This window comes from Artemia sp. Qi Xiang Cuo, chromosome 12 (genome assembly GCF_049724085.1).
Source record: "Artemia sp. Qi Xiang Cuo chromosome 12, ASM4972408v1, whole genome shotgun sequence".
Taxonomy (NCBI): Eukaryota; Metazoa; Arthropoda; class Branchiopoda; order Anostraca; family Artemiidae; genus Artemia; species Artemia sp. Qi Xiang Cuo.
The window spans coordinates 61,220,399-61,237,044 of NC_142805.1; the positions used below are offsets into that span (position 1 = coordinate 61,220,399).

Consider the following 16,646-nt stretch of genomic DNA (forward strand, 5'->3'; position numbering starts at 1 on the left):
GATTGAGTTTGTCATCACGAAGGTTTGAGTTTGTTTTGATGGAGGGGTGATTTTATCTTAATGGAGGGATGAGTTTGTTTAAACAAGGGATGTTTTGATGGAGGAATAGATTTGTTTTGATGCAGTGATGAAGAATTGAGTTTGAATTCACGAAGAACCGAGTTTGTTTTGATCGAGGGGTGAGTTTGTTTTCACGAAGGGATGACTTTATTTTCACTAAGGGATGATATTTTTCTAAAGGAGGGATTAGTATGTTTTGTGTCTATGTACCTCTGTTCATACTCACTCCCCATTCTTGTTCGACTTCCACAGTTTACACGATATAACTTTAACTCAACTGCAACTCAAATTTTTCAAAAAAAATAAAAATTAGTCTGTTCAAACCCAGGAATTAGTGAAAATTTCAGGAGGATCCTTTTTCCCAAAGGGTCATACAGGCAAAACAAGATATCACATGGTTCGTCTTTACCAAAGAAGAAGCTGCAAAACATGAATGAAAAAATTAAAATAAATACAGATTTGTCGAGTTCGTTGAAAAAAAACTTCTGTGTATTTTGCAAAATTTACAAGATGAGAGTTAAATTTCTACTTATTAATAGAAAAAACTTACGTCAGGTAGTATCTTAGTAATAATGCATGAATAAATCATCTTCCATAAAATTCTGGCAGGACTGAGCTCTTTTTTCATTTGGCGTTCAGCCAAGTTGGCACCAAACGCCAATTTGGCGTTTGGCTGATGAAGCGGAAAACAAATCAACCAGTGAAAAATCAGTTTTCAACCAAAAAAAATTGCCTTAAAATTTTGTAAGCTGATTTGTCCCTATTCAACAGTGCCTAATGTAATTAATCTCCGTTAGTTCTGGTTTTCAATAACAAATTTGTAATTTCTATTTTCTTATTGTGCTTCAAAGATAAATAAGCAGCAAATTGTCCTTTTGCAAATAGGAAATTCTTCGTATATTTATCTATCAGGATAAGCTAACTATATATTTTTTGTTAGTTTCATGGGTTCTATGGGGCAGCAAAATTTTTAGTTTTTTCTGCAAGAAATTCATGTTGGTGTCTAAGCCCCGTTCAATTCAGCACAATAATTACGTTTATTCAATAAATTATTGCAGTTTATTTTATATAAGCTATGTTGAAATCGGGGTTGCTTCCTACTTCGTCCATAAAATGTTAAATAAAAACAAGCTTTTAATGTTTTTGACTTGATTTCGGGAATGCTGTATCGCCACGTATAACTATAATAATAAAAATATCGAAACATACTTAGATGGCGTAATTGTTTCGATTTATTACTGGATAACTCTGGCCTACTTGCCACGAAGTGTCAACAAACCTACTTCACTCATAGTTGAAATGGTTTGAAGTTAATTGGAGAGTAATTGGTGGAAGCCGTTTCAGAGATAAATTACGAAACAGACAGTACAAAAAAACTGCATCTCGAGATTATCAATCTATGTATAAGAGAATGCAACATATTTAATATTTAAATATAAATTCCTTTTGAGCATTATATACAATTTGACTAGTGACATTATCATAGGCAGCGTGATAGCACTGCCTAAGTAAAGAACGATGTGGGCACAATGTGTTTTTTTTCCATGCCCGGGCACTTCGTATCGAAGGAGTTGTCGTAAATACTTTTAAAAGGGCTGATTTATTTGAACCTAATAGCAACTAGATCCATTTTTAAAAGTTAAAAGGGATAGGAGGACAACTAGCCCCCCCCCACGCCCATCCTTGTTCCCCGCACTACCACTTAAAATTTTAAGATAGCATGTTTGTTCAGCGTAGTCGATTTCCGGATGGAAAACATCTTTTTGAGGATGACACTCTCACCAAACCCACGGGGAATTGATTCTAAGTTATGCCCTTGGGGCACGCAAGGTCTTTATAGAAGGAGCTGTCTTAGAAACCTCAAAAAAGGCTCAGTCGCTTGAAAATTAAAAGGGCTAGTGCCCTTTTAATAGTCGAAAGTGATTGGAGGGCAACTAGCCCCCCCCCCACCCAACGCCCATCATTCCTCCAAACACATCCAATCAAAGTTTTGAGATGGCCATTTTGTTCAGTCTAGTTTATTTTCATATAAAAAATATATTTTTGAGGAGAATACTCCCCCACAACCCTCGGGGCCAGGGCTTTAAGTTATGCCCTAGGGGCATATAAGGTTTTTATAGAAGGCGTTGTCGTAGAAACTTCAAAAAAGGCTCATTCGATAGGAAATTCAAAGGCCTAGTGTCCGTTTTAATAGTCTAGTCCCCCCCCCCGCGCCCATCATTCCCCCAAAGACATTCAATCAAAATTTTGAGATAGCCATTTTGTTCAGCGTTGTAGATTTCCAGATAGAAAACATATTTTTGAGGAGGACAGTCCCCTATAACCCTCGGGGCAAGGGTTTTAAGTTATGCCCTGGAAGTATATAAGGTTTTTATAGAAGGCGTTGTCGTAGAAACTTCAAAAAAAGTTCATTGGATTGGAAATTCAAAGGGCTAGTGCCCTTTTTAATAGTCGAAAGTGATTGGAGGGCAACTAACTCCCCTCTCACGCCCACTTTTTCCCCAAACACGTCCAATCAAAATTTTTAGATAGCCATTTTATTCAACGTAGTTTCAAATTCAGGAAGTTAGGTCTTTGAGGATGACAACCCCCCCCCCCCACAGCCCTCACGGCAAGGCTTGTAAGTTATGCCCTGGGGGCATATAAGGTTTACATAGAACGCGTTGTCGTAGAAACTTCGAAAAGGGCTTATTCGATTGGAAATTGGAGTGGCTAGTGCCCTTTTTAATAGTCGAAAGTGACTGGAGGGCAACTAGTCCCCCCCACGCTCATCATTCCCCCAAACACATCCAATCAAAATTTTGAGATAGCCATTTTGTTCACCATAGTTGATTTCCAGATAGAAAATATCTTTTTGAGGAGGACACTCCCCCACAACGCTCGGGGCAAGGGTTTTAAGTTATGCCCTGGGGGCATATAAGGTTTTTATAGAAGGCGTTGTCGTAGAAACTTCAAAAAAGGCTCACTCGATTGGAAATTTAACGGGCTTGTGCCTTTCTTAATTTTCAACCTTGATTGTCGGGCAAATAGCCCCCCCCCACGCCCATCCATCCCCCAAACACATCCAACCCACATTTTGATATGTCCATTTTGATCATCGTAGTTGAGGTCCAGATAGAATACAAGGTTACGGAGGGAACACTACCCTTAGGACAGGAGTTGTAAGTTAGGCATTGAGGGCATATAAGGTTTTTACAGAAGGTGTTGTCGTAGAAAACTTCAAAAAAGGCTCCTTCGATTGGAAATTCAAAGGACTAGTGCCCTTTTTAATAGTCGAAAGTGATTGGAGGGCAACTAGCCCCCCCCCCAACGCCCATCATTCCCCCAAACACATCCAATAAAAATTTTGAGATAGCCATTTTGTTCAGCGTAGTTGATTTCCAAAGAGAAAATATGATTTTGAGGAGGACACTCCCCCACAACCGTAGGGGCAAGGGTTGTAAGCTATGCCCTGGTGGCATATAAGGTTTTTATAGAAGACGTTGTCATAGAAACTGCTAAAAAGGCTCCTTCGATTGGAAATTCAAAGGGCTAGTGCCCTTTTTAATAGTTGAAAGTGATTAAAGGACAACTAACCTCCCTCTCACGCCCAACTTTTCCCAAAACAAATCCAATCAAATTTTTGAGATAGCCATTTTGTTCCACGCAGTTTAAAGTTCAGAAAATTAAGTCCTTGAGGATGACAACCCCCTCACAACCCTCAGGACAAGAGTTGTAATTAATGCCCTGGGGGCATATACAGTTTTTATAGTAAGCATTGTCGTAGAAACTTCAAAAAGGGTTCGTTGGATCAGAAATTGAAATGGCTTGTGCCCTTTTTAATGGCCGAAAGTGATTGGAAGGCAACTACCATCCCTTCCACGCCCACAATTTTCCCAAAAACATCCAATCAAAATTTTGAAATAGCCATTTTGTTCCACGTAGTTAAAGTTCAGGAAATTCTACCTTTGAGCAGGAAACTCCCCTCACAGTCTTCAGAGCAAGGGTTATAAGTTATGCCCTGGGGGCATATAAATTTTTTTTGAAATCTTTGTCGTAGAAACTTGAAAAAGGGCTCATTCGATTGGAAATTCAAAGGTCTAGTTTCCTTTTTGATAGTCGAAAGTGTTTTGAGGGCAACTAGCCCCCCCCTCTCGCACACCCTTTCCTCAAACACATCCAATCAAAATTTTTAGATAGCCATTTTGTTCAGTGTTGTGGATTTCCAGATAGAAATTATTTTTCTGAGGAGGACAGTCCCCCAAAGACCTCAAGGCAAGGGCTGTAAGTTATGCCCTGGGGGCATATAAGGTTTTTACTGAAAACTTCGTTGTAGAAACTTCAAAAGGGTCTAATTCGATTGGACATTGACATGGCTAGTTCCCTTTTTAATAGTCCAAAGGGATTGGAAGGCAACTAACACCTTTTCCAAGCCCACGATTTCCCCAAAAACATCTAATCAAAATTGTTCCACGCAGCTCAAATTTCGGGAAATTAAGCATTTGAGCAGAACCCCACAGTCTTCAGGGCAAAGGTTATAAGTTATGCCCTGGGGGCATATGAAGTTTTTTATAGAAATGTCCCCCATTGTCGCAGAAACTTGAAGAAGGGCCTATTTTATTGGACACTCAAAGGGCTAGTGCCCTTTTTAATAGTAAAAAGTGATTGTAGGGCAACCGGCCCCCCTCTTATGCCCACCTTTTCCCCAAACACATCCAATCAAATTTTTAGATAGCCATTTTATTCAACGCAGTTGAAAGTTTTGGAAATTAGGTCTTTAAGAATGACAACCCACCCCACCCCCCCCGCCCACAACCCTCAGTGCAAGGGTTTTAAGTTATGCCCTGGGAGCATGTAAGGTCTTTATTGAAATTGATGTTGTAAAAACATCCAAAAGGCCTCATTCAATTGAAAATTGAAAGGGCTATTTCCCTTTTAATAGTCGAAAGTGATTGAAGGGCAACTAACCCACCTCTCACGCCCACCATTTCTCCAAACACATCCAATTAAAATTTTGAGATATCCATTTAGTTCAACGTATTCGAAAGTTCTGGAAATTAAGTCTTTTAGGATGATAACCCCATCTGAGCTTTCAGTGCAAGGGTTGTAAGTTATGCCCCGGGGGCATATAAAGTTTGTATAGAAAGTTGTTGTAGAAGTTTCAAAAGGAACTCATTTGATTGGAAATTGAAATTGCCCTTTTTAATAGTCGAAAGTGAGTGGAAAGTAATTAACCCCCCTCTTACGCCCTCCATTTCCCCAAACACATTAAATCAAACTTTAGAGATAGCCATTTTTTCAACGTAGTTGTAAGTTCTGGAAAATACGTATTTAAGGACGACAAACCCCCCAGAGTCCCCAGGGCGAAAGTTGTAAGTTATGCCCTGGGGGCATATAAGGTTTATAATGATAATGTTGTCGTAAAAACATCAAAAGGGGCTCATTCAATTGGAACTTGAGAGGGCTAGTGCTCCTTTTAATAGTTGAAAGTGATTGGACGGTAACTTACCCCTCTCTCACGCCCACCATTCCCCCAGACACATCCAATCAAAGTTTCAGATAGCCATTTTGTTCAACGTAGTAGAAAGTTCTGGAAATTAGGTCTGCGAGGATGACAACCCTCCCTCCCCCAGCCCTCAGGGGGAGGGTTGTAAGTTATCCCATGGGGGCATACAAGGTTTTTATTGAAAGCGTTGTCGTAGAAACTTCAGAAGGGATCATTTGGTTGGAATTTGAAAGGGTTATCGCCTTTTTCGATAGTTGAAAATGATTGGAGAAAGATCAACACCCCTCTCACGCCCACAATTTTCCCAGACACATCCAATCAAAATTTAGAGATAGCCATTTTGTTTAACGTAGTTAAAATTTCTGGAAGTAAGGTATTAGAGAATGACAACCACCCTCACAGCCTTTAGGGTAAGAGTTGTAATTTATGCCCTGGGGGCATATAAGGTGTTATAAGGAAGTGTTGTCGTAGAAACTCAAAAAGGGCTGATTCGATTGGAAATCGAAAGATCTGGTGCCCTTTTTAATAGGCCAAAGTGATTGGAAGGTTTGACATTTCTTCATTCAAGATTGATATGGGTATAATGTATTATTTTTTGTTGTTGTTTAGACCTGGGCATTTCGTATATAAGGAGTTCTTGTAGGAACTATAAAAGGCGCTCATTCAATTAAAAATAAAAATGGATGATGCCCATTTTAATCTTCAACAGTGATTGGAGCGAAACTAAACCCCCTCTCACGCCTAACCTCCCAATTGACTTTATGTTCAGAAACTAAATGTTGCCATAAGATTAAATCAAAATGCACTGTGTTAATGCTAATTCCCAATAAGGCATCTCAGCAGTATCCCAAGAACGCCTGAGGGTTTTATGTTCAAACTTTTGGGGCTGCTTCTGCTCTTAAAATTTAACCAAATCAAAATAGCGTAAGTGTATCCAAGCTATCAAAGAAAGTAAACAGATTTTTTTGCGAATGGTATAAAGTTTTCCATTTCAGGTCAACTAGACGAGTTATGAAACTAAATTAAACACTTTTATTTGTGTCCAGATTTTTAAGAGGGTGTATGTTGTTAAAAATTGCTGAAAATTTTTCCCCAGCATGCAAATAGCAGGCCAAACTATAAATCTAAAAAAACGAAAAGATTTAAAGTATTATTTTCTTTTTCTCTGAAAAGACTTTGTCAATATAAAACGAACAGAAATTAATTAAAAAAAACTTTTAACACAAAACAAGTTTTCAAAGATAAGTAAAGAACTCCATTCAAACAATCATGAATAAAACTAAAATAAGCCATTCTACCAATCGCGGAGCTACCACAGATCAGCATCGATACATAAATGAAACCAAAAACGAGCAGAGATTAAGATAATTAACAGAGTCAAGCTGAAAAAGAGCAGGTATTAACATAAGTTGAGCTCAAAATCCCTATGCCATCCCAAGGCCAGAACATAATTTGCACTTTACTGAAAAAAATACAAATGAATAAATTGTCAGTTTAATATACATATACTGATATTTAATAATTAAAATGTTAATATTATTTGATTTATTAAAGTTATTATTTGAAAAAAACTACGTTTTCTAAAGAGTTAAAGAGGCTGAGTTACAAGGTCGAACCTTAAAACGTACAGGGATTAGGAGGCACAGTTGGGGGCTGCCGCCCCCAAAACCCCCGCTTTCGCAGCCTGTAAATAAAAAAAAGTTTTTAAAGTGAAAGTAAGGAGCGACATTAAATCTTAAAACGATCAGAAATTATTCCGTATATGAAAGGGGCTGTGCCCTCCTCAACGCCTCGCTCTTTACGCTAAAGTTTGACTTTCTCACAACTCTTTTTTTTAAACAATAAAAACTTTTGCGTAAAGAGCGAGGCGTTGAGGAGGGCACAGCCCCTTTCATATACGGAATAATTTCTGATCGTTTCAAGATTTAATGTCGCTCCTCACTTTCACTTTAAAAACTTTTTTTTTATTTACAGGCTGCGAAAGCGGGGGTTTGGGGGGCGGCAGCCCCCCAACTGTGCCTCCTAATCCCTGTACGTTTTAAGGGTCGACCTTGTAACTCAGCCTCTTTAACTCTTTAGAAAATGTAATTTTTTTCAAATAATTTAAAAAAGAAACTGAGTTTCATTTTTAAAATTTAAATTCAGTATATAAAAAATTTTCTATATCTGTGAATCGAACCCGGGTGTACCGCCCGATAGTCAGGAGTTTCGACCGTTGCACTAAAGAGACACAATTGTAATTGTTTTTTTAGTATCCCGAATCTTTTTGACGCAAGCAAAACTTGATATTTGGTTTTTCGAAAACAGGGAAGGAGTGATCAGATTGAGCTGAAATTTCGAGGATAAGCTCCCAGGCCCTAGAAAAGCTTGTCCTCTAAATTTCAGCCCGATCAGACAACGTTAAAGGGGGGTTGTGGTGGGAAAAATTAACATGGGCTATTATAAGAAAACGAGGTTTTTCGTAAATGTAAAATCGGGGGATAATTTTTTCGGTCTGAAAATATCAAAAGGCCCTAACAGGTCGAATTCTTCTTCGAATGAGTCCTCATTCACCCGGATCCGTTGCCAACTGTGGCCTGTAGGCGTGGCTAAGAAAAAAAAAGAAATGAATTTTAAGTGGCTATATTTGTTTTTTTGAAAACAGGGAAGGAGTGATCGGATTGAGCTTAAATTTCGAGGACAAGCTCCCGGGCCCTAGGAAAGCTTAACCTCTAAATTTCAGTCCAATCGACAACGTCAAAGGGGGGCTGTGGTGGGAGGGTCGAAACTTCCGGCCCAGTTTACCCCATGAAGACAAAGTCGGAGGAGGATGAAATTTTGCACGTTTCTTAGTTTGAGCTTGGGCTACAAAATGCGATCACCGCCGTCTCTCTGCGGCCTCTAGGACCTGAAATCGCTTAACATTGTGGTGGGTCGCCTCTATAGAGGCACAAGTGTGCCTCCTTGATAAAGTCGGAGAGGGGAGAAATTTTGCACGTTTCTTAGTTTGAGCTTGGGCTACAAAATGCGATTACCACTGTCTCTCTGCGACCGCTAGGACCGGAAATCGCTTGCGGGCTCTTATAGGAAAGCGAACCCACGTTTTCGCGGGCTAGCCCGCTTATAGCGGGTTCTTATAGGTAAACGAGGTTTTTCGTAAATTTAAATTCGGAGGATAATTCTTTCGGTCTGAAAATATCAAAAGGCCCTAACAAGTTAAATTCTGCTTTGAATGAGTCCTCATTCAACCGGATCAGTTGCCAACTGTGGCCTGTAGGCGTGGATAAGAAAAAAAAATGATGAATTTTAAGTGGCTATATTTGGTTTTTTGAAAACAGGGAAGGAGGGATCGGATTGAGCTGAAATTTTGAGGATAAGCTCCCAAGCCCTAGGAAAGCTTAACCTCCAAATTTAAGCCCAATCGGACAACGTTAAAGGGGGGCTGTGGTGGGAGGGTCGAAACTTCCGGCCCAGTTTACCCCATGAAGATAAAGTCAGAGGAGGATGAAATTTTGCACGTTTCTTAGTTTGAACTTGGACTACAATATGCGATCACTGACGTCTCTCTGCGACCTCTAGGACCTGAAATCGCTTAACATTGCAGTGGGTCACCTCTTTATAGAGGCACAAGTGTGCCTCCTTGATAAAAGTAAAAACATTTATATTTTTTTCAGTAAAGTGCAAATTTGCACTTTAGTCGGCTTTTTGTTTTCATCTACTCACTGGGGGCTTCAGCCCACGCAGTTGGCTATCGCCTCATATGAGCCGTTCTCGAGAGAGTCTAGATCAGGTATGTCACATTCACGGTCCGCATTGTCAATTTTACAATTTCAGTTAGAAAGGACATTTTGGATTATTTTACGTAATATGTTCACATGTTTGCCGTTTACCTACAAAGTAAAATTTGATTGGATCGATTCGACTTGAAACTTGCATTGAAATTTTGAAACATGCATTGAAACATGTTTGGTTGTACATGTGACATTTAGGAAACTTTGTCAAAATTTCTTCCCACATAATTTTTTCTTTTCATTAGAACCATCTTTTGTCTGAATGCGTTAATATCATCCCACATATTAGCTATAACTTGCTCTTTTCCACGCCACCAAAATGAATCACTACGGATCCAAATCGTTGTGGGTTGGGTTAAAGAGTGTCTGAAACTTATGAATAGGCGGAAATGGCACTAGTGTCGAACAGATAAATCCCCAGTGTCATCTACTGTTTGAGTGGAAATGCAAGAAACTTTTCTGGTCAGGCACTGTAAAATGCAGGAGACGGCAATGGAATCAGAATCCTGTCCCCAGTAGGCCTGCCAGCTCAAAGTCAAAACGCCTAATCAACTTTGCCAGGATTTTCCCAGGCTAAACTAAGCCTGCGTTGTGCAGTCAGAAGTTCCCGCTCTTGAAAGTAACCCATACTCTTACGCACGTTGTTTAGTTCTGGAGTGGGGCTTGCTCGAGTTCTATCAGTTTACGTCCATTGAACCAAGTTTTTTCGAGAATTGAAACTTAACCTGCGTGTTTTTCATATTCTTTTTCTGGAAAGTTATTATTTAATAAAAATCAAAATAGTTTATTTAACATTTAATAGACAATATATTATTATTTTTGCATAAAGAGAAGTTTGACTTCTTTCGATCCTTCTACAACCTTCCTCATGAGTCCGTCAACTTTGAAAGAAAGTCAAAGGAAATGCTCCCAAAAGTATTTTTCAGAACTAAGGATTAGATGTATGCCTCAGTTTCAAATTCGATCCTGATTTCATTTCAGTTTTTCTAGTTGTATTCCGTAACCAAACCCTCGCAGGTGATCATATACGGTTTAATTTTCTCTTTGCATTTATAAAAAAGAGCTAATTCATTGGATATCACTTTTCCAATTTTCTTGGTGCAAAGAGGGTAACTCATAATAAAAAAAGTAGAGAATGGTAACTGCATATGACCAGTAACACAGGTTGGTATCCGATCACGGAAGAAACGTAAACATATTTATAAGAAAATTAAACTTTAGAAAGGTGAGTAATTAGCTGAATTAATTGGGTATCATTCAACACCCAAAACTCAGGCTTACTAAATTTGAAAATTTCCCTCAACCAGGCAGAGGAAAATGAACCAAAATGAAATCAGTAAAACCTAGACCACCTAAGTAACTATTGTATATAGATACTTAGTATTTATATACATGTATAGTATTTATCTATCTATCTAACTTTGTATAGTATATATTTTATATAGATACCTTCTGTATCTATTGTATACACTGGATTTTTTTTTCTTGTCCATACCCATAAACAAGTTCTGCACATAAAATATTTGAGCACTTGGTTATGCGATTTTAGTTTTAATTACTAAAATAGCAAATATTTATCCGCTACAATAACTTTAAGCTAACACGAATATGTCAATACTGGAAGCAAAAAATGAATCAAATAATACAATGAGCTATAAAATATTGTAAGAAAAAACAAATCCAAAGTGACAATGATTTTTTAAAAGTCAACATAATGTCAAGAAATAAAATCTATGGTCAAAATCACCGATAAAATGCTGCACAGAGGAACTACGGTATCTTTCTGCTGCACTTCCATTACATTAAGTTTAATTACGTAAGAGTTAAAACACAAAAAACTTGTTGATTTCAAAAGACAAATACACCTTCAAAGGAAAGGTAAATTTTCTTAAGCTGTTTTTCTTAAATTTTCTTAAGCTTTTTTTCTTAAATTTTCTTATGCTGTTTTTCAAGCTATAAATTTTCTTAGGTCGTTTTTCTTAAATATTCTTAAGCTCTTTTTAGCTGTTTTATAATTTGTAAATTTCCTTAAGCTGTTTCTCTTAAATTTTATTAAGCTGTTTTTATTACATTTTCTTAAGCTTTTTTTCTAAGCTGTTTTTCTCACATTTTCTTAAGCTGTTTTTTAAGTTAAAAAAATTTTTAAAGATATTTTTCTTAAATTTTCGTAAGTTGTTTTTATCTATTTTTAAGCTGTAAATTTTCTTAAGCTGGTGTTCTTAAATTTTCTTTAGCTCTTTTCTTAAATTTCCTTAAGTTGTTTTGTAAATTCTCTTAAGCTGCTTTCAGATTATTTTTTGATAATTTTTCATCCACATTTCTTTCTCTCTTTTATTTGGAACCCGCTCCCACCAAAAATGCATAACTGGGAGTCGAGGTCTTTTCATTAAAGACTGAACTCCCCATTTTTCCTATTTAATAAAGATATAATAGTTGAGAAAGATACCACTTAACCAATCTAAACAATCAGATTTCATTTTCAATGTCCCTGGTACTTTAATACGGCTAATAAAGTAGCACAAGAAATACTGATAGAGTCACAAATATAGAAACAAAATTGGATAATATGAATACAACCTACCAGTCAGTCCAAAACACAACAGTACAACCAGGGCCCGTATCAATTTTTTTGTGGGGAGGGGAGGGGGGTCATAAAAGAATTTTTTAGGGGGGGGACAAAACTTTTAAAAAATGCATCAAAAAATTGTATATATTCATTTTTGTTACGTTTTACGAGTCGGACAAATATTTCTGGGGAGGGGGGTTCAAAACTCATAACCCCCCCCTGGACTCCTGGATATGGCTTTGAGTAAAACATATCAAAGCATATATATGAGTAAAAGGTAAAACATACCAAATCGGTAATACCACCAGCGTCATCTTTATACAGCATCACCCAATTCTCCTTCTTCTTCAAACTTCGAATCTCACTGACTGCTGACTCGAATAGCAGCTGCAGGGAATATTCTCTGAAGTCAGATACTAATTTCTTGGTCGGTTGAATTACATCCTTCGGCAAGTCTAAAACTTCTAAGAAACTTCTACAGGAACGTAAACTTTTAAGGCATTCAACTAGCCAATCACTGGTAAGCTCTAAAGTTCTAGGTTTCTGAAAATCTGGCCACAATCCAAATCTTTCCCTGTGTTCTGACTGGCTGTCTAATGTTCGGGGCAGGAGTGCTGCTCTGACTAGATGATTGTATATAACAATAATGTCCAAAACTTTTCGCTGTAGAGAGGGAGACATTTATTAACAAAAAAATACGACATAATTTGCTTCACAGGCAGTGGAAGTCCCGAGAAACTTGTTAAAAAGCAGGTGAAAACAGAGGCATATGTAGGGTTTTCAGCACCTGCGGACAATGTTTGTTTTCACCCCCCCCCTCCCTCCCCCACCATCCACTACCACAATATAAGTAAACAAAATATAGTTCCTTATTAGGCCAAAAAATAGTTTGGCGCACCCTCAGAGGCTGCACCCGGGGACAGCCACCCCCTTGCCCCACCCCCTCTCTGCAACACCAATGGGGGAAAAAAATATTTATATACACTTAATAATACATAAAGACAACTCCATTAAGGTAATGTGCGGGAAAATAAATACTGAAAAAAATATATAGAAAAGTGAAATAAAAATGGTTTACTCTTTTATACTCTTTTAAGAAGAAGGATATTATCTCCATGGTCGTGAAGGCAACAAGATTCGTAGCCTCGCGAACATTACCCAAAACTATATATCAGTCATGGGGCAAAATTATTAATAATACGAATTAGTTTTTTTTTTTGCACTTCCTTAATTTTTCTACACAATATTCCCAGGAACCCTAGTTTCATAACGATAAAATTACTGCTTGAAGAAAAAAAAAATACAAATGAGAAGGCAGTTAAAATATTTATAACTTATTTAACAACAATATTTGTATAAACATTCACATGTTTAAATATTCATTTTTGTAAATTTATAACTACGATGTTATACGCTTATATTTACAATATTTATTTTTTAAAATAATCATTTAAAACATTTATATACAAAAAGCTATTTTAGTAACGTCTTAATTTTGCAAAATCCAACAGCTTATTTCTAAAAAAAAAAAAATTCCGAAATTGACGATTTTAGAATGACGATTCTACAAAAGGAACAATATTATATTTGTATTGAGGCCAAGGTGCTAAACATTCCTAAAAATTATAATCAATTACAATTACCTGTTACCTGTAACAGTTACCTGTTAGGATTCAGACAGTGAAGGTCTCCGGGTGTGAAATGAACTTGGATTAGCTACGTCACTTGCCCAAAGGACGCTGCTTGGATAAACAATTTGGATAATAAGTTTTGACTGATTGCGATTGCTAAAAGTGGGCCCTAAGTAATATTTGGATATTACAAATTATGGGCCCTTGCGATTAAGTTTCCTTTCATGACTTTTTAAGGATTTTTTAAATTGTGCGGCATTATTGTTGAAAAAATAAAAGATGGCTACATCACTAGCAAAAGAACATTTTGACCGGCGAATGGATGAGTTAACTGCTACGATTTCGATGCTACAACAAGAAAATAAGGTGTTGAAGACTAAAAATAAGCTGTTAAAATTGGAACTGATTAAAGTGAAATCGTCTGCACTTCGAGTGGATTTACATACACGGAGAAACAATATTCTGCTTCACGGGATCGATACGCCAAATGAATCTGATACAGTAAAAACTTTCATCGGAAAAAAACTCAGGATTGCAGATCCTGATCAAATAGGTATCAGTATTGCGTATAGGGTCAAAAAATCCACCGCGTCTGATGATGGTGTTGGTACTAGTCTGCGGAGCGGTAGGAAAAAAACAGTTGAGCCTATTTTCGTGAAGCTCAAGAATTATGATCGCTCATTGATTCTTAAAGAATGTGGTAAACTAAAGAAGACGGGCTACAGCGTGTTAACTGTCTTACCTGCTGAATTAGGAAAGCGAAGAAAGGAATTATTGGCTCTCAGTTACAAGCTAAAAAATGCAAAGAGAGCAGAGAAGGTCAGTAAAACTCGTGTGGTCCAGCATAACGTGAAACTCTGGCTGGATACAAAAAGGTCAAAAAGCTCACAGCAGTGGGTTAAATACGATGATGACTGTTTCGATCCGCTAAAACTGTTTGCCAAAAACGACCCAGAGGAGGTTGTTTCCGACAAGTAGTTTTGTCATTTTTTTTTTTCTCCGATGTTTGATTTTTATGTATGTGATATCATGAGAATTTTTTTGGATTATTATTGAAGCCACACAATAATTCTGTTTCAAGCTTTATAACAGAGAAGGAAGTAAAGCAAAAATTTAGTTTTATTCCTTTTTTGTTTCATCTTTGTTAAAGTCTATTTTCTCCTCTATAATGTTACAAAAATTCAAGGGTATTTATTTTGTTTTTGTTTCATTTCAGTGTTACATAAAGAAGTTCAATCGGGTATGTTCATTTTTTTTTACTCCTTGCTCTTCTGGAATTTTAACGACGGACCGCCGATTGCAGTTGGTAAGTGATGACTTTTTCTTCAGCTTCATCCCCGAGAGGTATCAGAGATTTTGATATAGATAGATTAAAAAATTTAGAAGAGTCTTATTTAAATCTCAAGTTTATTTTTGATCAAGAAATTGGTCAAGAAAATGATTTCCATTTGTTTCATGATAAAAATTTTCCTAAAAGTAAATATGTAATTTCTAATTTAATTACTGGGAGGTCTTCCGATTCTCAACTTTCGGTATTTCATTTGAATTGCCAAGGACTGTATTCCTCATTTTCTGATCTAGAGTCGACATGTCGGGAGCTTAGACCAGATTGTATTGGTCTATGTGAAACATTTATTACACAACAAACCGAAAGCCTTTTGATATTCCAGGTTACACTAGCCATTTTCTCAACAGAAAACAGATGAAAAGGGATGGTATAGCAATTTATATCCGCGACACACACACGGTTCAAACTAGGCAAGACCTTACACGAAATACTGAAGGAATTTTCGACTCGCTGTTCTTAGAAGTATGGCTGTCCCCAAATAAAAATTTATTGTGGGTGAAATTTATCGTTCTCCGTCAGGGTCAACGTCTCAGTTTATGGAACATATGGCTCAAGTTCTGGAGCTAGCACAGTGTCAAAAAAAACGAGCTTATTCTCATGGGAGATTTCAACATTAACCTCAGCATTCCGCTAACGGCCGAAGCAGCAGATTTCCTAAATAATATGGCAGGTTCAGGCCTATATCCTGCTGTTACGATTCCGACACGGGTTACTGAGAGTACGCATTCACTTATCGACAACATATTCAGCTCCTTGCTCCCAGAGTCGGTGGCAGTCCTCGTCAGTGACACATAAGACAACTTACCCATTCATGCAACACTCGGCTTTTCAGAACCAGCTAAGATAAGGTCCCGAATCAACCCTATGTTACCGATTATATGTTTAACAGAGGAAAACTTGAAGAATTTAAAAGAGGAGCTAGAGCAATTAAACTGGGATAAACTGGTAATGGAGATTCAAGATGTAAAGAAAGCATTTGGGTCATTTCATTCGACGTGCTCGGATGTATACAGTAGATGTTGCGTGACAAACCCGAAAACTAATAAACGAAAAAAAGACCAGCCAACTAGCCCCTGGATGACGGATTATATTCTACTCTATGTGAATAAGAAAAACCACCTTTGGGGAAAGTATAGACGCTTTCCCAGCTTAGCGCGGCTAGAGGATTAAGAGCAATACAGGAAAGTCCTTGGGACTGTGTTACGAAGAGCAAAGCGTGGCTGCCTGCAGCAAAAGCTGACGGAAAGCGGGAAGGATGGTCGAAAAGTTTGGCAAATTATCAACTCGGTACTACGGGCAACCACTAAGTCTTCCTCATTACCAGCGAAATTCGTCGTGAATGATGAAGAAATTACAGAACCTACACAGGTTCCCGCATCGCTGAGTACATTTCTCGCAAATATTGGCTATACCATAGCAAATTCCGTCGGGATACCATCTAAGTCATACAAAGAATACCTTGGCCCGAAGTGTATGAAATCAATGGCAGTGAGTCCTGTAACACCAGGTGAGCTCGAATTACTCGTAAAAAATTTTAAGGGCTCTTCTGCTTCAGGTTTCGACCTGGTCCACACAAAGGCACTGAAAGCAGTAGTGACGACCATTGCTGAGCCGCTAACTTACCTTGTAAATCTTTCATTAGATAAAGGGGTTTTTCCTGAAATGTTAAGAAAGGCAAAGATAATACCTCTTCACAAAGGTGGAAATCATACAGACACATAAAATTATAGACCAATCTCAATCTTATCAGTTTTCTCGAAAGTCTTTGAAACGCCAATGAAAAACC

General features: G+C 37.6%; 1 protein-coding gene across 1 annotated transcript in view; it reads right to left on the reverse strand.

The window, feature by feature from the left end:
* Sec5 (exocyst complex component secretory 5) overlaps positions 1 to 16,646 on the reverse strand; it is a 142,848-nt gene that overhangs the window by 54,567 nt on the left and 71,635 nt on the right. The window contains exon 5 of the mRNA XM_089097972.1: positions 12,170 to 12,544. Coding sequence (XP_088954098.1) covers positions 12,170 to 12,544 — 375 coding nt within the window. The remainder of the gene's footprint in view (positions 1 to 12,169; positions 12,545 to 16,646) is intronic.